This window comes from Berghia stephanieae, chromosome 11, assembly GCF_034508935.2.
Source record: "Berghia stephanieae isolate SIO BIC M18660-M18661 chromosome 11, UCSD_Bste_1.3, whole genome shotgun sequence".
Lineage (NCBI taxonomy): Eukaryota > Metazoa > Mollusca > Gastropoda > Nudibranchia > Aeolidiidae > Berghia > Berghia stephanieae.
The window spans coordinates 27,477,381-27,502,076 of NC_088370.1; the positions used below are offsets into that span (position 1 = coordinate 27,477,381).

At 35.4% G+C, this 24,696-nt stretch overlaps 2 protein-coding genes across 4 annotated transcripts in view; one reads left to right on the forward strand and one right to left on the reverse strand.

The window, feature by feature from the left end:
• Positions 1–23,246, reverse strand: part of LOC144956756 (mRNA-capping enzyme-like) — a 29,692-nt gene extending 6,446 nt beyond the window's left edge. The window contains exons 1-13 of one of the 2 annotated variants that reach the window (XM_078887453.1): positions 22,997–23,246; positions 15,446–15,567; positions 13,428–13,537; positions 12,365–12,471; positions 11,427–11,515; positions 10,260–10,335; positions 8,830–8,860; positions 7,652–7,760; positions 4,778–4,881; positions 3,802–3,905; positions 3,092–3,193; positions 1,682–1,817; positions 1,101–1,172 (exon numbers count right to left, since the gene is read on the reverse strand). In XM_078887453.1, coding sequence (XP_078743579.1) covers positions 1,101–1,172; positions 1,682–1,817; positions 3,092–3,193; positions 3,802–3,905; positions 4,778–4,881; positions 7,652–7,760; positions 8,830–8,860; positions 10,260–10,335; positions 11,427–11,515; positions 12,365–12,471; positions 13,428–13,537; positions 15,446–15,539 — 1,134 coding nt within the window. In that variant the 5' untranslated portion in view covers positions 15,540–15,567; positions 22,997–23,246. Of the gene's footprint in view, positions 1–1,100; positions 1,173–1,681; positions 1,818–3,091; positions 3,194–3,801; positions 3,906–4,777; positions 4,882–7,651; positions 7,761–8,829; positions 8,861–10,259; positions 10,336–11,426; positions 11,516–12,364; positions 12,472–13,427; positions 13,538–15,445; positions 15,568–19,922; positions 19,989–22,996 lie in introns of those variants that run through there. The other variant, XM_078887452.1, reaches the window with a different exon arrangement.
• LOC144957268 (mRNA turnover protein 4 homolog) overlaps positions 1–24,696 on the forward strand; it is a 524,240-nt gene that overhangs the window by 479,824 nt on the left and 19,720 nt on the right. The window lies entirely within an intron of this gene.

Consider the following 24,696-nt stretch of genomic DNA (forward strand, 5'->3'; position numbering starts at 1 on the left):
AAGATTGAATTAACCCTGGCAAAGGCCACTGAGAAACACTGCAGTGAGCAACAGAGGCTAACTTTCAAGTAAAAAATTAAAAAAAAACAAAAAAAAAACAAAAAAACATGACAGCAATGCTCTACTAATTCAATTAACTAAATTCAGATATCTGTATTATTTTCTTTAAAAACAAGAGGAGAACCCACACTATTTGCGTAGAAATAAAGGCTAATAGGAAAGACGATCATCTATTATACTATATTGTACTATTGTATTGTATTTTTAATTTGCTGTTAATATTGTGCTCGATGATAAAAATGTAACATTGGTTTTACAGAACAATGTTCATCCATATTTATTAAAAGAATAGATTAGAAGGTTTATCATTACTGGATAGTATCCAGAGAGATTTAAAATTACATCATTATTTTTTGTTGCGGATATGCTAGAAATGCGTAGAATAAATCATACTCCCAAAGAAAGTCAAACGTCAAAAAAGGACTGAGTATTACAAATTAGCATATTTTATTCGTATTAATTTGAGTTAAGGGGATGATAGAAGTAGCCTGAAATAAAAAGAAAGTTTGCAAGTTACTTGTATATCAGTATGTAAAAAATAGTTTTACAATTTTCTAGCTTTCTAGCTTTGACAGTAATTCTGTGCTCGATGATAGAAATTTTACATTGGCTGTTCGGAACAATGTTGATCCCCAACCCCATTTTTAAATAATAGATTTACTTACTTACTTAACCGAACCAGCGACCACCTGAGCTCTAGCCCTTTGGTCTTGTGCCATGACGTAGAAGTTAAATGTCTTGTTCCAGGTGACTATACAGTGTGTTACTGATGCTTGGATTTGGTGGGAGGAATGTGCATCTCAGGTATTTAAGAAGTTTAAATTCAAGCAAGTAAATAATAGATTCCATATCATCTTAACTCCTTAGATTTTCTCTCACTGTCAGTAAAAATTTATGTTGAGCAGTTTGCAATGAAAAAATTGTTTTTAAAAACCCAACTCACTATTACTTGCTATTATCGTGGAAAAAAAACAAAACAACATGTTAGGGGGAGAGGAGGGGCAGAGATAGATCAAAATTCAAAAAGCAAACAAACTTACCTCAAACTTGATAATATCATAAACTAGAAACCTAGGGATGTTTTCACCATTCACATGGTCGATGATAAGCTCCTGAAAAAAAAAAAAAAGGTCAAAGAAAAAATTAATGTTGAGTAATCGATGAGAAGATAAATTTTTAAAAATGAAACAAACAAAATTCAGGTATTTTTTTTTTTTACACATTCTTACTAATTACTCCCTTTCACTTACTTCATTTACCACCTCTTTATTCAAATTTTTTTAAAAAGTTGTCCTTCAGAGACATAAGGACCATGGACACAAAGATTATCCCAATTTATATAGCATGAAATAGACAATAGTAATTGCTAGCTGCCCTTTGGATAGGAAGTTAAGTCTCTCACAAAGTACTTTCTGCCAGATCTAACAGACCCAGGTACACATTCAATGCTGGAAGGACAAGGAGAGGGGGGAAATCAAAACTTGATAACTGACTTTACCCAGAATCAATCTTTGTCCTTTTGCCTGTGAGGCGGGTGCTCTTCCAACTGAGCTATTGGGACCCCCGAATTGACTTAATAGTGATTAAGTTAAAAGGAATAAATAATAAAATGAGTCCTTACCCCATCCACCAGAGTTCCTGCCAGATGCGAGTTGAGATCCTTACGTTTGAAAAAATGCAAGTGAGGCACGTGGAAGACGGAGTTGTCTCTGTCTAGCATGTACACCTGGTCTTTACCATCTATCAACATCATGTACCTGGGGTGTGACAATGAAGATATTTTACAATAGAGGATAATAAAACAATGGCACACATGAATACAATATAATAGTAGTAGTAGTAGTAGTAGTAGTAGTAGTAGTAGTAGTAGTAGTAGTAGTAGTAGTAGTAGTAGTAATAGTAGTAGTAGTAGTAGTAGTAGTAGTAGTAAGTAGTAGTAGTAATAGTAGTAGTAGTAGTAGTAGTAGTAGTAGTAGTAGTAGTAGTAGTAGTAGTAGTAGTAGTAGTAGTAGTAGTAGTAGTAGTAGTAGTAGTAGTAGTAGTAGTAGTGTATGGCTACACCCCAAATTCATTTCGTCAACCCAGCTTCGATGGTCTTCTCCTATGAATGATCATCATGTTGCCGTGACTGACCCTGAAGGTGATACCAGCCTAGATCCAATCCTGCTGGAACAGCTGAAGATGAGTAGCCAGACCAAGAATGATCCAAACCGGCGTCCAGACAAGGTTCTTCCTTCTCTTGGACCCACACCTCCAACTCAATGAAAATGAAAAAATAGGAAAAGATACCATGCTAGCCCGATCGTCAAACCAGTACAAAAAGAACCGTGTGTCAAACGTAGGAAGTCCGGTTGACACGACAAATGAGCTAGACTCCAACGTTGAAAACAATGAATACAATAAGATGATACAGTTCGTTACTTCATTGAAGTACAAGGTTGAATAATAAGATCAATACTTGAGAATTTTTTTTATTCTTATTTGAGTATTTATATATCGCACCATCAGCTTAACGTGCTCAAAGCACTTTACAAAAAACAAGGGAGGATGGGAAGAAGATGGATAAAAAGGAAAAAAAGAAGACAAAGAAGAAGAAGAAGAAGAAGAAGAAGAAGAAGAAGAAGAAGAAGAAGAAGAAGAAGAAGAAGAAGAAGAAGAAGAAGAAGAAGAAAGAAGAAGAAGAAGAAGAAGAGAAAAGAAGAAAGAAGAAGAAGAAGAAAAGAAGAAGAAGAAGAAGAAGAAGAAGAAGAAGAAGAAGAAGAAGAAGAAGAAGAAGAAGAAGAAGAAGAAGAAGAAGAAGAAGAAGAAGAAGAAGAAGAAGAAGAAGGAGGAGGACGAGGAGGAGAAGGAGGAAGAGGAGGAGGCGAGGAGGAGGACGAGAATGGAAGGAACAATTTTAAACAGTTCTTATATAACAATGCCTATTTAACTCAGATTTTCGTTTTTTCACTTTATGTCTTTGTTTTCCTTTTGTTTTCCTCAGAATCCTTGACATAAAATAATTCTGAATAATAAAAAGAACATATCGTACCGTGTGCCATCTGCCTTCCAACTGACTTTGTAAGGTTTTTCTGAGATAAATCTAAGGTTGTTGATGTCCATTGACACCGGCTGTGACCCAGGGAAACCGTTCCTGTTGATGTAAAAAATAATCCTGGCTCAAATATAATCTTATCTCTAATTATATCAGTTGACTCATAAACTTAGTCTAAATTCAGGGAAGATTGGCATATTAACTTTTTTTTCTCCCTGACCTGTCTGTCTGTGTGCTCTTTTTCTTTGAAAACAAACTCTAAAATTCAAGAAAACTCTTGTAGTTAAAATATCTCTCAAATCTGGAACTAGGGGGCAGCGTGGCTCAGCAGTGCTGTCTTTGCTTCATACCTGAAAGGTACCGAGTTCAATCACCTACCGCTGCGCTGTGTGGCTTGAGCAAGTCACCTGGCCCTAGCTCAAATTGCAGCGCTGCACTGCGGCTGATGCCTGGATTATTCCAGACTGGAATAGACCCTAGAGACAAATTTCCTATACGGGATGAATAAAGGGAATTTCATTTATTTTGATTTTTATCTATTTACTTTACCGAAGACTTCGCAAAGTCCCAGGTTTGAGAATATCTGCCAAGATGAATGTCATTTAAATCAAACGATATTTGAAGGATGAGAATTCTGGCCAAATCTTTAAAAACATGTTTTTCAAGAGTAGAGAAGTTGACTGGTTTGCGTTGTTCCATCCACTTACCCTCTCCACTCACACATTTTCTGTGCCATTCTTTGTATATTTGTCACTCTGTCGTTAGCCGTTACCTGTACTACTCCACTCACTCCCTCTGCAAATTTTGCATCCTGGATTAAAATGGGGGGAAAAAAGGCTTTTTTTTAGATGTATGAAGAATTGCTCTACAGCAAGATATGAATTATTACTAAAAACAAACCCGCCACAACCAGCAAACAAAAATCTGTACTCTCAAAACTAAAAATTATATATTAAGAAATAAATTTGTTCCACTTTGTAGTTAAGCGGGGGTCCCAATAGTTTAAATTCGTAGAGCACTCGACTCAAATACAAAGGGACTGAGATTGAACCCTGGTGAAGTCGAGTTTTTTTTATGGTCCTGTTAGATCTGGTGGAAAGTAATATGTGATATACTAGTGTCCTGCCTAAAGGGTAGCAAGCAATTACTATTGTCAGTTGCACGCTATAGAAACATTACACCATTAGGCTTTGAAGGACTACTTTTGTAAGTGATAAGACACTTGTGACCCACAAGTTTGGATTCGAGTCTCCCGACTAGACTTAATCTTCTTCCCTCCTTGCCGAACACATAAGGGCCTCCAAGAGTGAGTCAAGTGCTCAAATATCCGAGCTATCATTTCACAAGTCTTGTCCAAAAATAAATCTTCTAACTTGTATGAGATTACATGGGCTGCCCAAAGAACCTTTTCATGATAAAATATACTTCCACTGACTTTGAAACCAATCGTCATAGAATGAGGAACACAGTTTTAGTACAACGGTTAAAAGAATCTTCATTTCTTATATTACAATATAATAAGAAGAAATAAAACATAGCCGAATGTAACTTCAAAGGAAATTTTATAATTCTTCAAATACCTTGGCATCAGCTATTATTGCCTCAAATTTGTAACTCTTAATTCAAAATAAGGTTAAAAAAATATCAAGCCAGTTTATGATTTAATGAGAATATGATGTTTACCTTTTTCACAAACTCTCGTCGTCTATTTTTGGATCGTGGATTCCCGTCTTTTCCCCCATTCTCATCCAATCTATTCCCATCGTCATCAACCGTATCGTCACTCTCTGGTTAAATCAAAGACAATAATTGAATACAACAAACACAAGTCACAACAACAAAATAAGGGAATTACTTACGATAAGTTACTTAACTTTTATGCAAACACATCAATCAGGTCCTATCTGAACACTGAACTTCAGGAAAAAGATATTAAGCAGGCCTACATCTGCCCCCTGAAAAAATTGCCCTAAAATCCGCAAGTCGTTTGGGTCCGGGTCCAGGGCAGATCCCAGGTGGGGGGTCCTGGGGACAAAGTCCCCCTGAAGCCAAAGCTTTTTCAATATAACATGAGCAAAGATCCCCATTTACTGGAATATTTTCTTAAAATTTTACCAATTCAATAGGCTGTGAAACAAAATGAAAAATGTAATTTTTGTTTTTTGTTTTTCTGGAGGAGCGAAATTGCCGGCAAATTTGCAAGCCTGATTAAGTAAAATAAATCAAATAAAATTCCCTTTATTCATCTCACAGGGGAAATTTGTCTTTAGGGTCTAGGGTCTATTCCAAGGGAAGACTGGAATAACCCAGGCGTCAGCCGCAGTGCAGTGCCGCAGTTTGAACTAGGGTGAGGTGACTTGCTCAAGGCCACACAGTGCAGCCGTTGGTGATCGACCTCAGAAGCAAAGACCGTATCGCTGAGCCACACATATTTAAATAAATAACATTTTAGTTAAAGATGGCAATAGGACGAGAGTGATATTAAATTAATCCTAACTTCCATATGGAGGTTTTTTTTTTTTTAATATCTTACTGAAATCCGTATATATACGAAAAATTGGCAACCCTGGTCATTTCATAATCTGTGGTCGTTTTTCATTGGTTTGTTTTTCGAAATGTTAAAATATAAACAGAGCTGCCTATTCAAAATTTCCAAAATTCGTAGTTCCAAGGGAAGAAAAGGAAAATTAGCTATAGATAGCTTTGCAAAATAATAATTTGTCCTCATCATTATCCAAAAATGCTCCAAAGACTTCAATATAGATTCTAAGGAACTAAACTTTCCTTTTAAACAAGATTTATTGAGTCAAAGATGTGAATGCAGTTTTGTAGATAGAGTCAAAATTTCGTCATTCTAAGAATTTTTTGTAGTTGTAGGCAGGTCTGATATATAAGAAATAAGATGAAATTTCGATCATTTTGATATATCATCATGTGGATATTGACAAAGAGTTTGGGTTTTATTGAAATTTAAAATTCTAGAAATGATTCTCAAATTTTTTTGCCATAACATGCGGCTTTGTGGTCTTGTAGTATGACACTTGCTTTCAGATCAGAAGGTCCTGGGTTCGAGCCTCGCTCGACGCATAGTTGAGTCCTGGGAAAAGGCTCTTTACTCACATTCTTTCATCGCACTCAGGTGTAAAATGAGTGCCTGGCTGTCAACAGACCTAACAAGCGTCATGTCTCGTTCAACATGTTACGTGTTACTGTTGGTTAAGGACCCTTTGTGAAGCACTTTGAGCACGTTTTGTGGATATTGCGTTATATAAAAGCCCAAGCTTTTGTTGTTTAAAAAAAAACAAAAAAAAACAAAACAATTAAATAAAACTCAAATAAATATATTCACTCATAAGGATGAAAAAAATAAACCAACTGAAGGCCACTATCGAATAAAAACGGTAGATATCCTGAAACCAGAATGCAAATAGCATTAGTTTCATTGTCACCCAGGGGGTCCCGATAGCTCAGAGGACTTGCTTCACACGCAAAGGGACCAAGATCGATCCCGGGTGGTGTCGAGATTATTTTTTTTGTTTTTTTTGTTTGGTTTTTAAGGGTTTTACGGCGCTTGCAACACATTTAGGTTATATCAGCGCCAGTAAAAAGGAAGAAAATGGGATAGTGAAAAGTTCTAGAATTACAATTAAAGCACCCAAGAAAAAGTAAGACAAAGGGGAACTGGGAATAAATAGGGATCAGATGTAGATTCCAAGAGCATACCACCAATGTACTTAGTTTGAGATCACCTACAAGTCTCATCCAGACACTAGCACAAATCCCAACAAAGAGGAACACACTCAAATGCCTACATTATACATTCAAAATAAAAATAATACATAACAGAGAGATGATTTACAAGGAAAAAAATATCATCTCCCAAAACAATAATTATGCATTTGACTGTTTCCCTCCCAGCTAGGACTCCGGCCAGTGCCAGGACAAAACCAAGTAATCTCATTCCGAGACAAAGACAGAAAGCATGTTGGAAAACAGATATAAGGGGATAGAAGACACAGTATGTACCTCCCTGCCCGCTATGGGAGGTCAGGATGAGATTATTTTTTCTGACCTCCCTGTCCACCTAGCAGTGAATGGGTAGATTTGGCGGAAAGTACTTTGTGATAGACTAGTATCCTATCCAAGCTAGCAAACAAATTGCTATTGTCCGTTTCATGCTTTAGAAACCGGGATAAATTCTGACTCCATGGACCGAATGGCTCTGAAGGACTAAAATGATAAATAAAAGAGCTAAATATTCACTAAATGTGCTCAAAGCGCTTTAAAAGGGGTTCCTGGCCAACAGCAACATTTAACATTTAGGACGGGACATGACACCTGTTAGGTGATGTTACAATTTTTTTTTTAGACAGCGACAATGCTGTAAACAGCCAGGTACTCATTTTACACCTGAATACAGTGAGAGAATATGTGAGTAAAGAGTCTTTTCCAAGGACTCAACTATGCGCCAAGCGAGGCTCAAACCCAGGACCTTCCGATCCGAAAGCGAGTGTCATACCACTAGACCACATAGCCGCACTACTCATTGTCACCCACCTGTACACCAGTCAGGGAGCGGCGGTGCCTCTGGAGTGTCCTCCAAATCCCCGTACCTCTGGAACAACTCATCCAAGTATTCTTGTTTGTAGATACCCGTTGGCCTATCCTGCAGAAAAAAAAAAGAAAAGAAAAAAAAAGAAAAGAAAAAAGAATGATAAAAAGAAAATAAAAAATAAAAATAAAAATTAGCCCCCTCTTGAGAGTGTCATACCAAAAGAAATGGAAAAGGAATGAAAAAAAATAAAAAAAATTTAGAACAAATAAAAATAAAAATTAGCCCCCTCTTGAGAGTGTCAAGAGCAAATAGGGGCACATATTTTACCTGATCACACATTATTCATCATCCTGTCTGTTGATATATAGAAGAAACTGATTCATTAATTATCTTTTATAAACAAACCGGGGCTTAAATATTACCTGTCACTTTCTTTCCCTTTATTTATATTTTAACAAGTACTCATAACTGGAGGCAGCAGAGATGTGGTTTCTTAGAAGGTGTTAAGAATCTCATGGACAGAGAAGAAAACTAATGAAGAAGTATTAGAGCAAGCTGAAACTAAAAGGTTACTAATTCGTACAATAAGAAAAAGACAAATGCAATTTTTAGGGCACCTAAATAAACATAAATGTATTGAACATCTTGCTCTCACAGGAAAGATAGAAAGGTAAAAAGAGTAAAGGTAGGTCAAGGAAAACATATTTGAATAGTTTGAACAGCTGGATGACAAAGAAAGAGAAGAGTAATATTAGTTTTTTTGAGGTTATCTGATGAAAGAGATGAATGGAGTACCATGATCACCGATGTCTGGCACAGACTTAGTACATGAAGAAGAAAAAGAACTCATGACAGAAGAACTGCCTTTTGTGAGGAGTTGATGTGGTAAGCAAGTAGTTAGGCCCATAAAGCCTATCACAAAGTACTTTTCACAAGATCAAACAGACCCAGCTAGCCAATCAGGGCAGTAAAAAAAAATAATCTCTGACTTCACCCGGCATTAATCTCTGTATCTTTCCGTGTCTAGCAAGAGTTCTACCAACTGAGCTATCCAGACTCCTTCACTATAAATCAAATATGCTATACTATAAAGGTGAATTAATTTATCTCCTCCCCCCTCCCCTTCCCAGAACTGCCCATAGAGGCTTTATCCTGAATGTTGATGTTAAGTACAACCTACCTCGGCAAAGCGTCTCACAGCTGCTTCAATGCTGAAATACAAACAAATAAAAAAAAATTCAAGTTCAAAAAGTTCAAATAAAAAGTTACTCTTTTTTTCTTTGTTTTCTTTTTTAAAAAGTTCTAAATACTATACAGATCTACATTTAATTTTACAACTGATCATTTGTTCTCTTCTAATTAATGCTTTGTGATATATTTTTATTATTATTACTATTACTATTATTATTATTATTATTATTATTATTATTATTATTATTATTATTATTATTATTATTATTATTATTATTATTATTATTATTATATTATTATTATTATTATTATTATTATTATTATTATTATTATTATTATTATTATTAATTATTATTATTATTATTATTATCATTATTCTCATTAAAAATCCCAGAATAAATAAACAATTTATTCAAAGAAAATTATTTCTGATATAATATTTTACAAACTAGATAAAATCTAAACATTTAATCAAGAGTGGTCCTCCACTTGGTCCACACTATTAATCATGCCAAAACAACAGCTTGGAATGAAAACAAAATACCAAACACGAAACGTTTCTGGCTCACTCGATGCTGACATTTCAAGATCGTAATATTTGTGGACAAGACGTGCCAATGATTTCATCTTTTCATCTGTCAGGATTTTAAGTGATGTGTGGATGTTTTCATTTCATGTTTGGTATTTTAATTTTAAAAATTTTTTATTCATTATATTTTACAGTCCACAGCTTTTCGCAGTTTAGTATCACAAAAATCCAAAGAAAGTTAAAGTCGCTTATCTCAGAGCGTTTGCTTCTAGGATAATTTTCTCTCTAATTCAGAAATAAATATGTGAAATTGAATTTAAGCTTCAATGTAATATACGAAAACAGATAAAATGGATGTTTTGGGTTTCAACAACGCCACTACCACATTATCTCAATCGTCTGTAGTGTTTCATTCATCCTGTTTTCTTGATAAAGGGGAAACCCGAAACATCCATTTTATCTGTTTTCGTATATTAAATTGAAGCTTACATTCAATTTCACATTGTTATTTATTTCCTCGAGCTTCGAGCAGCACTGTTTATATTCTCTAATTCAGATAACAGTGATGAGGTGAAGTTAAAAGTGAAAATCTTCAGAGAAGAATCCTCCCCCCACCCCTAACTCTAACAAGCATTTTGGTCCTTAACTTGTTAATCTCTTATGGGACTTCTTTACATCCATTATACACGACTCCTAAGTCCATTTTTTTTCCTTCCTAACAAAATAAATAAATTAAAAATAAATCTAAAAAATAAAAAATTTAAAAAATAAATTTTTTAAAAATAAATGAATAAATAAATAAATGAAAGGAGAGGTGTAATGTAGCGGAGGAGGAGAAATTAATATGAATAAACAATGCCAAAAAAAATAATTTTAAAAGTTCTACTGACCTCCACGATAATTTTTCCACCAAATAAGATATGATAAGGAAACCACTACGGTTGAAGCCATGGGTACAATGAACTCCTGTGGATGTTAGGAACAAAGAAGATTTAAAAACAACCCGACATGATTATGTCCTGATTTATCAAACAAAAAAAAAAATTTTTTTTTCTTTCTGTAACTTGTAAAAGGAAATTCATAATAAATCCAAAAGAGAATATGTGACAAAGTAATAAAATATTTAACATGAAATTATTTTAACCTATACTGAAATAAAAAATTTTAAAATTGAGCTTTTATATAGCGCAATATCCACTCAACATGCTCAAAGCGCTATACAAGGGGTCCCTGGCCAACAGCAACACTTATCATGTAGGACGGGACACATCGCCTGTTAGGCGATACTACAATTGTTTTTTATCGGATAGAGACAACGCTGTTAACGGCCAGGTACTCATTTTACACCTGAGTATGGTATCAATGTGAGTAAAGAGTCTTTTCCAGGTAATCAACTATGCACCAAGCGAGGCTCGAACCCAGGACCTTCTGATCTGAAAGTGAGTATCATACCACAAGACCACATATCCGCACCAATACTGAAATCATTATTACTTTTCTCAACATTGGGAATTTGAGAGTTCTTTTCCATGGAAAATAAATAATTGTTATCATTGGTAAATAAATCTTAAATTCTGATACATTCCTGTATTCACATATAATTGAACCATTCCTCAGAAAAATTACTCAAGTTATGAGTCCAAAAAGAGATGCATTCATTCTTTTACCAAGGATAAACAGTATTTTAGTAAACTCTACGCTTCATAAGCCTCACTGTATCATTCTTTGAAATTAAAGAAAACCAAAAATAGGGAATTAAGACACTAAACCTGCTCAAAGTGCTATACAAGGGATCCCAAGCCAACTGCAACACTAAACATATAGGACAAGACACGATGCCTGTTGTTACAATTACAATATTATTTCTGACAGCGACAACGCTGTTAACAGCCAGGAACTCATTTTACACCCGAGTACTGTGGGAGAATGTAAATAAAGAACCTTTTCCAAGGACTCAACTATGTGTGTAGCTCAGACTGGACTCGAAACCCTGGACCTTCTGGTCCAAAGGCAAGTGTCATACCCCTAGTCCAATAAAGCTGAACAACCTTACATACCTATGATGTCTAAAGGTTTCTTCTGAATGAACTTTTCACACATGTCGACAAACGTCTCTGTCTGTTCCACTGTAGGTGTTTCAGATCGTCTGTGGAGAAAAATACAAGTTAAAATTTTTTTAAATATATTAAAAAATTATTTTTTTTTAAAAATTGACCTTTTATATAGCGCAATATCCACTAAACATGCTCAAAGTGCTTTACAAGGGGTCCCTGACCAACAGCAACGCGTAACATGCAGAACGAGACATGATGCCTGTTAGGCGATATTACAATTTTTTTTCCAACATAGACAACGCTGTTAATGGCCAGGTACTCATTTTACACCCGAGTACGGTGAGAAAATATGACTCAAGGACTCAACTATGTGCCATTCGAGGCTCAAACCCAGGATCTTCTGATCTGAGAGCGAGTGTCATACCACTAGACCACATAGCCACACTTTGAACTTTGAGATGGACACATTGAATCATTGAATGGTTAACCTCTAGAAAAATATCTCAATCTTCATAATTGCATCATATATATATTAAAAAAACAAAAAACAGAAAAAAAACTTAGCTCAATACCAAATCTGAGAACACACTATAACACTTAATAAATGCTAGAAGAAAATCGTTTGCAACTCAATTTCAAATATTTTGGGTATTTCTAACTATTGAGCTAAATGTGACTAACAAAATCACAAAATGACATACACAAAAAAAACAAAAAACACACCAAAAAAACCACCAACAAATTAACTTGAAAAGTCAAACAGATAAAGACAAGGATGACGACACTGGTTTGATGATGATGATGATGGTTATGTCTTAAAGAGAGACAAACATTGGTCAACATATTGTTCTCATGGCTAACCAAGTAAATGTAACAAAATAAAATAACACAAGTAAACAGATTTAATAAAATTTAAAGATCGGTAAAAAAACAAGTCTTACCCTTTGCAACGTAATGAAATAACGCTGCATTCAAATTTTTCCTCTAAGTCTGTCTGATTGTAAAATCTGTCTGTATTACATAAGTTGATGATCAATCCAAGTTTTCTCTATAAATGAAAGCATGGAGAATTGAATAAATAAATGGTAATTGTGATGATAACATTATTTCACTTTATTAAAAAAAAAACAGCTTGTGTCTATTCAAACAAGTCAAAGTGAACACTAAGCTGCTTGAGGCTGTGGACTGTAAAATGTAATGAAAAAAAAAAAAAGAGAGCGATAAGTAGATACTACAAGGTTGCCAATTCAGGAGGCAAAAATCTATTGAACTTTTACACAAACACATTGAGTGACCCATTTCTGAGTGCTGAACTTTAGTAAAAAAAAAAAATCTTTGTACTTACTATTTTATCTCCGTTTCACAGGTGATTGGAAAATATACTGAGGGTTTGTAACATGTTGAATTCCGTAAATATACGGAAAATTGGCAACCCTGTTTACAAAACACAGCATTGTGTTCTAATAACTATCACAAAGATTTTGCTTCAAATTTTTGTGGTATACAAATACAAAACAAAACTGAATATGATAAATTTTCATTGTATCGCTACAAATGTGACAATTTCCCTAGAGTTGATTAAGAAAGGGTTAATCAGGACATACTGTACTTCTAAAATGGCATAAAACATAATGAAATAATATAATAATAATCAGTGCTGATGGTGACAAAAACTGAAAAGGGAGGAAAATTTTGAATGATTGCCGTTAAGAACCGTTTATTTTTACAGCATTCAACCCCCCCCCCCCCCCCCCTCCCCCAAGCACACACACACGCACACATATTTAGAGCACTTAAGATGATAAACTATCATTGATACTCTAGCTAACTTCTAGAGAGTGGGAAACTGCACCTATTTGTTCCACCACACATCAAATCTCTCACTGCCAGTACATTTGATTGATTTTCAAAAAAAGAGGAAATTCCTCCTCTGACTCAAAAATCGCGGATTTCCGCGGATCCGAGGAAAACCATCAACATTGAATAATGACATAAATTCCATACCCCAGCAATTTTGAGAGAGCTGAAAAGCATGTCCATTGTCCATCTGTTTGCAAAAGGGACCTGGTCATCGTAGCGAGAGTCCAGCGGTGTCTTAAAAGCGATGAACTTGCCTGAGAAATATTCAATAAAATCTATGACTTGTAATCACTAATCTAAACATATAATATTGTAAAAAGTAATTAACTATGTGTGGTCTGGTGGTATGACTCTCATTTTCGGATCGGAAGGTCCTGGGTTCGAGCCTCACTCGGCTCATAGTCGAGTCCTTGGAGAAGGGTCTTTACTCACATTCTCTCACTGTACTCAGGTGTAAAATGAGTACCTGGCCGTTAGCAGCGGTGTCTCTGTCCGAAAATATTGTAATATCGCCTAACAGGCGTCATATCCCATCCTACATGTTAAATGTTGCTGTTGGTCAGGGATCCCTTGTAAAGCGCTTTTAGCATGTTTAGTGGATACTGCGCTATATAAAAGCTCAATTAAAAAAAATAATTATTTTAATTATAAATATGAAACTACATGACATGCAACTAAATGATTCCGTTTCAAAGGAAAAAAAAATGTTAAAAACTATAAAAACTTGGAAGTTAAAATTCAACCAGATGTGACCAATCCCTCACTCCAAGCACAAAAGCAGAGAAAAATGAAATAAATTGTTATCAAAATCCATCATTACCTACACCTGCAGGGACTGTCCAAAAACAAACAAAAAAAACCCAAAGAAAACATAATATAGACTGGTTTTATTCGGAAACAATTTTTCAAAATCCTCAGATACCTGATATCCTGTAAAAAAAAAATTTAAAAAAAATAAAAATCCTCAACAGAACTTTATTCCTTTGCAATTATTTATAACTTGGAACACAGATAGTGCCTGTTTGGACACGGAAAGCCATGTACTTTTTATCATTATCTTCAATTTTTTAAAAAGTAAAAAGAAGTCCTTCAGAGCCATTTGGTCGATATAGAGCCGGAGTTTATCCCGGTTTCAATAGCGTGAAACGGACAATAGCAATTGTTTGCTATCCTTTGGATAGGACGCTTGTCTATTGCAAAGTACTTTCCTTCAAAATCTAACAGACTCAACTAGCTACCCATTCACTGCTGGGTGGACAGGGGGGTCAGAAAAAAATCTCGACTACACTCAGGATTGATCTCGGTCCCTTTGTGTGTGAAGCAAAAGCTCTACCAACTGAGCTATCGGGACCCCTTTACCTTCAATAATCAAACAAATATTACACAGGTTAACCATCTATTTCCTTCCTTGTGGGGAGTTTCCTCAAAAAAATTTTTAAATATTATATCTAAATGGTTGAAAATGCCAATAAATTGTTAATTTCTTTACCTTGTTATTCTCATTTCTGTTTCATGAGTTAGTAATTGGTTATAAATAACAATAGTTAATAAACTAAGACAGATTTTAATTAAATTAAAACTTCCATTCCAATTGTCTATTGTTAATTATTTCTCCGAGCTTCAAGCAGCAACATTTGCATTAGGATATAAAACATTAAACCTGCATGAGAGTAATATATATATCAGGAAAGGGTTAATCAGGACATACTGTACTTCTAAAAGGGCATTAAAAAAACATAATAAAATAATATGATAATAATGACATAAATTCTATACCCCAGCAATATATATATATATATATTCTACGGATAAATGCCGACTGATGAAATGGAGGACATGGAAACGTTCGTTTTGGCTAAAAATATGTGAGTGAATGTATTTATTTTTATATGCTCCAACCTAAATTATCGAGCACTCTCACAAACCATCACTCATAAATATATATATATATATATATATACGATGACACACAACAACTGAGATGTGAAAAAGATTTAGAACTAGAACACCTGAGATCCATTGCAGCAGACCGTCTTCAGTGGAAAGAACTCTCAACAAATCAGAGAAGCTGCCAAAGCATCCCAGTCCGAACATTAAGAGGAGATCGGCAATAAGTCAAAGTAAGTCAATGTACAAAGGGGATTTAATAATTAAATCCTTACCTTGAATAATTTGACTTTTTCGTGGGCAGTGAAGCCAACGAGGAGGTATTGGGGGACTGCTGCCCTCCTCCCATTGTCGCTTCCTGTTGCTCATAGTCCTGATTTATTGATAATGGCAAAGTCTATACAAAAAAAAAATAAAAAAAAAAGAAAGAAAAAGGGAAAAAAAATTGTTAAATTTCATCACCTTTTTCTATGAACATAATACAATACCTGCATAGATAGAAATTCATGAGAAGTTGAACTGACAGCATCAAATATGATCAATGAGATATGTGCAGCTGTGTGGTCTAGTGATATGACACTCGCCTTCAGATCGGAAGGTGTTGGGTTCGAGTTCTGCTCTGGGCGATGCATGGTTGAGTCCTTTGAAAAGGTTCTTTACTCACATTCTCTCACTGTATTCAGGTATAAAATGAATACCTAGTCATTAACAGCGTTGTATCTGAAAAAATTGCAATATCACTTAATAGACGTCATGTCTCATCCAACAATGTTAAGTGTTGTTGACCAATGACCATTTGTAAAGCGCTTTGAGCATGTTAATTGGATTTTGCATTACATAAAAGCTCAGGTATTTTTGTGTTGTTTTTTTAAAAATATGTGCCAGCCCATAGTCTTGGATCTGCTGAAATGTCTCTTTTTTTTTTGTTGCCAAAAAAAGGCCGAAACCTACACTGATACGTTTTTCAAACACTCTATGGGGATCCCGATAACTCAGTTGGTAGAGTACTCGCTTCACATGTAAAGGGACTGAGATCAATCCCAGATGCAGTCAAGCTTTTTTTCTGACCCCCTCTGTTCACCCAGCAGTGAATGTGTAGCTGAGTCTGTTAGATTTGGTGGAAAGTACTTTGCGATAGACTAGCATCCTATCCAAAGGATAGCAAGCAATTGCTATTGTCTGTTTCACGCTATAGAAACTGGCTCAATGGCCCAAATGGCTCTGAAGGACTACTCGAAAGCTCCACATGTATACTATCTTCCTATTGAGATTAGAACGTATGTAAATCATATATCAGAGGAGACTTTTAACATAAAAGTTCTCTAAATCTAATCAACATGTTTTTAAAATAATAACCAGTAGGCTGTGAAACAGGAAAAAGTTTTATCTTCTTATTGTGCAATATCTGTGCTATTTGTGTGTGTGTGTGTGTGTGTGTGTGTGTGTGTGTGTGTGTGTTTCATTTATCTTTTAAAAATGTTTTCTTATAACTATAACTATAACAATTATGATTTTTATACTAATTATGTAGGCAAGTTCTACATGTAAAGTTTGTTAACTGATTCTCTAGATAGATGTATGTAATTGCGTCTTGAGCTGATTAATTTCGAGAATATATGAACTATTATTATTATTATTATTATTATTATTATTATTATTATTATTAATTTTATTATTATTATCATAATTATAATTATTTCATTATTATTATCATCATCATCATCATCATCATTATTATTAATTATTATTATTATTATTATTATTCCGTTGATCACAAAGTAGTTTATGACTTATGACTGACCTAAAACTAAAATACTCAGCTACTCAATCAAAGAGAGGTTATTTTCTTTTTACTTGTGCTAAATCAAAATCTAGCCCATTGCTCATGAGATGAGTCTACTTTATTAATTGAACTACTGAAACTCCCACCCCGGAACAAACAAAACCACCACTTCTGAATATGAACTCATGATATTGTACCAGAAAAAATTCTCGAAGGAAGGTTATGAACAAAAATTATTATATAACAATAACAGCTTCGAAAAAAAAAAAAACACGGAACATTTAAGGCTCAAAACCCTTCTTCAGCCCTTAACAACAAAAAGAATTTTTAAAAACATTACTTTTGTTTATATATATTAATTTGCAAAGTTAGAAATATAATGAGTAATGCTAAAATATGGAAATGTACAAAATATTCATTGACAATAATTCATACACCATTTTAATGATTATGTATACTGAAGAGAGTTTTTTTTTTTTTTTTTAATGCAACCAATTGAATGTCAATGTAAAGCCTTTGGTGCCTGTTTAGGCAGGGTGAGAGCTATAATAAGTGGTATCTATAGTTATTATTATAATAAGTTAAAATACTTTTGTTAAGGCTGAAGAGGGTTTATTATAAACTCTAAAATGAGTAGTAAGAATGTACAAGATCCAACTTAAAGTCCTCAGAATATTTATCATCATGGAATACCAACTCAACAACCCAACGTGGACGTTTGGCAAAGAATGTACCAGGACGTTAGAGGCATTTGAGATGTGGACGTATAGAAGAATGAATGTTGGGGCTATCATGGACAGACAAGTATACGAATGAGGAAGTGTTGGCAAAGGTGAGAAAAAGAAGAATATTGATAATATCATCAGAAAGAGGCAGTTACAGTTTCCGGGACATGTGAGGAGAAGAGACGGAATAGAAAAGTTGGTAACATCTGGGATGATCAAAGGAAAGAGCAAGAGGAAGACAGAGAATGACATATTTAAATAACCTATGAACGGCCAAAAGTGATTTTAAAAGCAATGCAGACTTCATGCGCACTGCAGAGGAGCATGATTCATGGAGACAGATGACAGGCAACGTGCTCAAGATTACAAGTACCACAAGTCACATTGGATGATGAACCCAATAACTATATATATAATGTATGAGATAAGACTCATTTTACACCCAGAGTATGGTTGGAAGGGTAATAAAAGAGCCTTCGTCAAGAACCAGGGGCTTTGTTGTTTTAATTTTAGGGGTTTTACAGAGCTTGTGACACTATTATTAATTATGCCATTTTTGCATCGGTAAAAAGGAAGATGATATTGACAAAAAGTTGAAGATCTAAAGTTAGAAGTACAAAATAAAAGTAAGACAAAAAGGACTGGTTCAAATAGGGACCAGAAGATTCCATGAGCAATCCATCAAAGTTTCTATATTGATATTGTATAAAGGTCCGATCCAGGCACAAGGAAAGGATCCCGCTATGAAGGATGCACTGAAATGTTTACAAAGAACAATACATTCAAAACTAAAAATGAGTATGGTGCATAAGTCACATTATTTACAAGAAAAAAGATATCTCTTTAAAAAAAATTTGTTTAAACATCATGACTGTCTCCCTCCCAGCAAAAATCCCCACCAGGACCAGGGATAACCGAGATCCAGAACAAAGACAAGAGAGCAAAATGGAAAGGGAAACATATATGGGAGGTCCGAAGATTCCACCTAGAACCAGGACTTATGGGACAGAGTGACACAGTGACTCAGCGGTTTGGTTCTTGCTTTGTACCCCAAAGGTATTGAGTTCGACAGCCCACTGCGTTTTATTGCCTTGAGCAAGTCACCTAGCCTTAGCTCACATTGCGGAGCTGCACTGCGGCCGATGCCTGGGTTATTCCAATCTCCCCTTGGAATAGATCCTAAAGAAAAATTTTCCCCCAAGGGATGAATAAAGGCCATTCATTATTTATTTATTATTATTATTATTATTGTCGTACCATAAGACCAAAAAGCCACACAAGTTAAGCTTTGGCCCCGATAATAAAAAAACTACTAACTCATCATTTTGGACAGCTAGAATGCCAATCATTATAAGCTTGACTCAAGTCAAACAAGTCAGTCCAAGATCGCAATCTAAGCAAATTCACAAAGACTCTTCTTCAATTTTGAATGAATGTATTTTTTATGAAGTTTTTACAATATCAGAAAAGATCAATCTATCCCATATTTGGGCTGAGAAACTCTTTTTTCTTTTCAGAAATTGCCTCTACCTCTCTAACTCTATTGAGTAAATAACGTTATGCCAAGGCAATCAGGGAGTGTATTAGTTTGGGAAGAGATAATTATTAATGGAAGAGCTTGTTTCTTTATTATAATATTATCATCATTCATTGAATTGCACTTAAAATTTTAATTTTGGATTCAAAATTGTCTTGGCAATTATGATATATAAATATAAATGACCATGTTGGGTTTTGTTAATATAAGTTATAGTGTTAAAAGAAAAAAAAAAGGAATTCGGCTATGAGTTATAGCAGTTATGGTGAGTGTGTAAAGTTTGAAAGTATTTAATAAAGTGTGTCTATCTAAGTCGTGTGTGTATGTAAGAGTGAATTAGTGAGAGTGAGAATGAGTGAAGTGAATGTGTGAGTGTGAGTGCGATTAATAATGAAACCAGTCATAAGTTGTGGAGCCATTATGTATTCATCCGGCTTCAACAACTTGGAGTCATTCGATTTTTTGTTAGAATAGTTATGGAAAGGTCAAAATTCCATGACAAATCTTTTCTTTCCATTTTGATTTTGGCTTTTTGTTGTTGGTCAACAACAAAACAACAAGCGGTCAGTGAATTTGACGCAGTTTTTATCAGTCAGACAAATCGTCTTTTATAATGTGAATAAAAGCTTAATGTGAAAACCACATTAAGTCCCATTCGTATCATATGGTTCAACTGATTTATATAAATAAAAATTGTAATAATTTACAAGCGACAAAGGTGGAAAATCCAAACAATACAGTTGGATTTCTTTCACTTTCAGCTTATCTTCAGGGTTGCCAGGTGATTTTTTGTCATGGGGCCAGATTTTGACAAGAAAAGGACCAAATGAGACGGTTTGGGGCCAAAATACGGAAACTGTTCACTAAACGTTACAGAATGTATATCCGAATACAGATAATCATACAAACATGTGTGAACAATAAAGAGGAGTGAGCTTACGTGCAAAAGGGGGGGGGGGGGTCGTATGCATGTTGCCAGACTCAGATTGTCCTACATATCCAAAGGGTTGCCATAACTGCTCTTGGTGAAGGATGGTTGGTGGGTGGGTGGCCTTGGTCCACAAAGTGTACAGTTTTGCCCTACCTAACTCCAACAAAATTTTAAAGTGATTTCTTCCATTGTTTCAACTTGGGACACATTTTCCTGATCACAGACCTGAGTGATCCTGTACTTTTCGACGACATTGTGGGTTTCCGTAGCTCCTGATACTAATTTTGTATAATTTCACCGCATGTCATTCCAATTAATCACAACTTATATGAACGAACGAATAATTCTGAAATAAAGTTCTATTTACGTTTAAATACATTCAAAGTGGAAAAGAAAATAAAGTATTTACATTTAACTTAAATATTCGTTATCCAATCTACAGGAATTGCTGAATGCACTCTTCCTGCTGTTCCTCATCCTTCTCATCTGATTTGGTGTACAACACCTTTGTGTTATGGAGTGCAGTCATCTTGCTTGTGGCCACAAAATCTTTACAGCATTTGGATCGTTGCTCAAGATGAGATTTGATCCTGATTATTGCATCAAGACAAAGTACTCCCATTCGGTTGCGGGGCTTTGTTTTTGTGGCTGTTACCAATGAGAAGACACGCTCGATGACTGCATTGCTGCTTGGAACAATGAGGCAATTTTATCACATATTGACCTAGCTCTTCAAATCCAGGTGTTTTCATAACTCCAAACCAAAATTTATGGGTGTCACTTGGAGTTCTGTGGTTTTGAAAGCTTCCACATCTGACCAGTCAATAAAAGTGAGACGTCTGTATTGATCCTCTACCAAATCTGATTTAACCAAATGAAGGAACGGTAGGCTGCTGAATGCAGGTTTGTCCACTTGGTTAAGGATTTTTGTTAGACTAAGCTGACTGAGTCCTTTGAACATGTCCTTTATCGATGGAAGTCTTAGTTTGACTTGCTCACAAGCAACCTCTAACATGGACAGGCATCTTTCTTTGATGTGACGCACCCTTTCTCCACACTTTGGCGTTGCTGTTCATTGGCTACAAATTCCAGTACATATTTACTACATTCATTTGTGAACTTGTACCCAAATTCCACGAACAAGGCAGTTCCATTGTTTTTCAATCATACAGGCATTTGCGGAGTGGGAGGGCGCGGTGTTAAGTGCCGACCGGACGCAACCCCCCTCTCAATTTCCGAACTCCAAGTCATCGCCGTCCGTTGTCAGATTCCTTGCCTCGTGTAATTAATCAGCACTCAGCACATGCAAGCTCCTTGCAGAGACAGGTCGAGGAGAGTTTTGGTGCCAGATCAATGTCTCAAACACTCGAATCAGTAATACTACGAATATCGATGTGTGCATGCACATATCAGTTTTCTTGATGTGGATAAATTGAACAAAATTCATTTTGAACTAAAGGCTATGTAGTTGGGTTCGTTTGGGGCAATCACTCTCCAAAAGGGGCCAAAAAAGGGCCAAAGGGCCAAATGATATATGGGGGGGCCAACTGTGTTTGAAAAGGGCCAAATATCTCGGATTTGGCCCCAAAAAGGGCCAAAATGGCAACCCTGCTTATCTTTGCAACTGAAATGTTTCTTTGTCGAATTTAATTCCAATGAATGTTTTTAGTTTGATGGTGCATTTATTTTGGGAACTGTGTTTTCCGTCCACTAGTGGACCGAATACACAGTTGTGTTTTCGTCCACCAGTGGACTGAATATACATGGCTGTGTATTCAGTACACCGGAAGAGATTGTAAGGGCTAAACACTAAACTGTTTGACCGAGAGCGAGAGGGCGAGGTGGTTGTTTGCTTTAGAACAGCGTAACTGTAACCGGAGTGGGCATGATATTTTCTTGCTTTCTTTCTTCTTTTTTTTGGTACTCCCTTGGCAAAAAATTATAATTTTCAACTTCAACACATTGACACCATTCCAGGTGACTCGAGAAATTTATCGACGTTTAACATTTAAAGAAAAATCATTTTCTTTTACTCACTTTTAAGTTATTTTAATTTAGGACACAGTGAAGACTTTGGATACGAGAGACTCTTTCCTGAAAAAGACCTGTAGTTTATTTCGTTCACCTGTAATTAGGGTAAATAGACATGTATTTTAAGCTGACTATTGTGTTTCTCTTATTTATGATGCCAGGTTCAGGCGAGGTTTGTTGGGACAATGACGACTTTATACTTGGTGAAATTGTTCTAATTCAATCTGGCATAATTTAAAGATGAGAAATCTTCTTTACTTAAAAAAATTATAATTGCACAATTTAATTCGTTAAGGAAAGCACATATTTGTCGACCAATATGCACTAATGCGTTATTCTGAATTTTCACCACGATTATTCTGATTCCGAATAGACGGGACAATTAGTTCAAGAATATCGCTGAGCTGAGTCATTGGTTGATTCACATTAGCTCAGTTTTTCTGCCACAATCATCACTCTATATACCATTACAGATCCATATTCTCGATTTGTCATTTCACTGATGGTTTCCTCTTTGAAACAGTCAAATCAATATCGATTGCACGAAGTGTGTTTGTCTCTGGAATCCACTTCAGAAAGCAATTTGTTTCTGTAAACAAAATGACATCCTACATATTCTAATCCCAGACCTGGAGTTCACATGCTCACCTCAATCAATCAACTTTGTGCAAAATTGTCCGCTTTGGTCTGAATTACGGGTTTGTGATATTTCAAAACATGCTCACCGAGAGAGAACATTTGGTGCGGCAACTACGTAGCAACGCTTATGTTAAATAAATAATATCCAAAATATTTTTGGTGCGCATTTACAACACGTACCTTTTATATCGGTCTGTTTGGTGGTCCGCTGCTGCTTCTCACTTGTGTCTCTGAATAATGATAATAATGATAATTCATTTGAATAGCGCGCAAAGTCTATTAATGCATGCTCTAAAGCGGTTTTAATAAATAAGATATAGATGATCTATAATTATATAAAAGTGTCACGTCTATGTGGGAGAGTGGCAAGTAGGAGTAGAGAGATAGGAATCAGATAGTTTCCCCATAGAATCAGCTACCTGGTGCCGCTTTATTTTTTCCCCTAATAGTCGGCTAAAGCTCCAGACAACTTGACTGATAGTAAGAAATGTTTTAGGTTTAAAGAAATAGGTAGTGGAAGTAGTGATAGATTCTTGGCACGTTATATAGGGATATGTAGGTTCAGAAGGTAAATATTAATCCCCGTTAAAGAAGAAGTACTTTAATATAAATCAACAGAATTGCCTCATACAATAACAAGTTAACACATGATTAGCCAAAGAATATAGTGATGGTTTTAATTAATTAAATTTAGGCTATGGGTATTTAATTTTCATCCCGTATCACAAACTATTCATTTTCCTTTGTAAGGGTGCTTATCTTAAATGTGACTGGTGGCGGCGCTAAGGTTTCTTCTTTTATATAGGACAGGAGCCGGTCCGTTCCAGTAGTCTTAGTGGATCGCTTGGGATATTCCACTCTGTATCACTTGTAGCTTAACAAACGTTTGCTTGTTCTCCAGATGCAGGTTTGGTCGGCAACCTAATGCATGTTTGGTCGGTACCCGATCTGTGAAAATACCGAAGCAAATCTTTGACCAGGTTGCAACACTTTAATATTCCTTATGAAAAGTGGTATCGTGGGGGATTTCAATTAATACCATTGACATCACCACTGGTCTATATGTGTTAATCAGTAATTTAATTAACGGGACACATGAAAAATAGTGGGATGGGAAAAGATATGTATCAATGAGAGCATAATAATCGATGCATATAAATACTGGGTAGAACTATCATGTATTAGCGATAGCACTTTAGTAAATGTAATTCGTGTAATGTAATTCATTCAGTTGGAAGGCATACATACTATATATACAATAATATATACATACATAAATATATCAATAAAGATAGTGAATGAATATTTTATAATAACACGAGTTATCAATTACTATTACTAACATGAGTTATTGATTTCTGTTATTTTTGGTTGTCTCTACTTACGGCTAGGCGAAACACAATATTAATTATCACTCCTACACACACTAGTTTAATTGGCATTAAATAATGATATCATAATGTATGTCCATCACCTACCCTCATTCACACATATTTCTCGCTATGTAGAATTTCAAAGTTCCTTACTAGAGGCAATGAATCTAATCAGATTAAATGGGAGAGAGCGAGATGGATCACTGTTATCGTTTATATTAATTTCTCACGGGAGTTGGTGAATCACAAGGAACCAATAATATTCCAGGATTTGGCCTTGCCTGGCTATTACTGGTGGTTTTCTTGAGACCAATCGAATTCTGTGTGTCATCGTTGTTAGCGTCTTGTAATCATGTTAATTCCTAAATAGGCCGGTTACCTGTGCCTGTTAATAATGACGATCAAAAACCACATGGCCTTTCCTCGCCTAGCACCTACGCATGGATTAAAGCAGTTTCAATGCAGTGTCAACCCCGTCGCTATAACAGGTGGCCTTTCAATTATGCC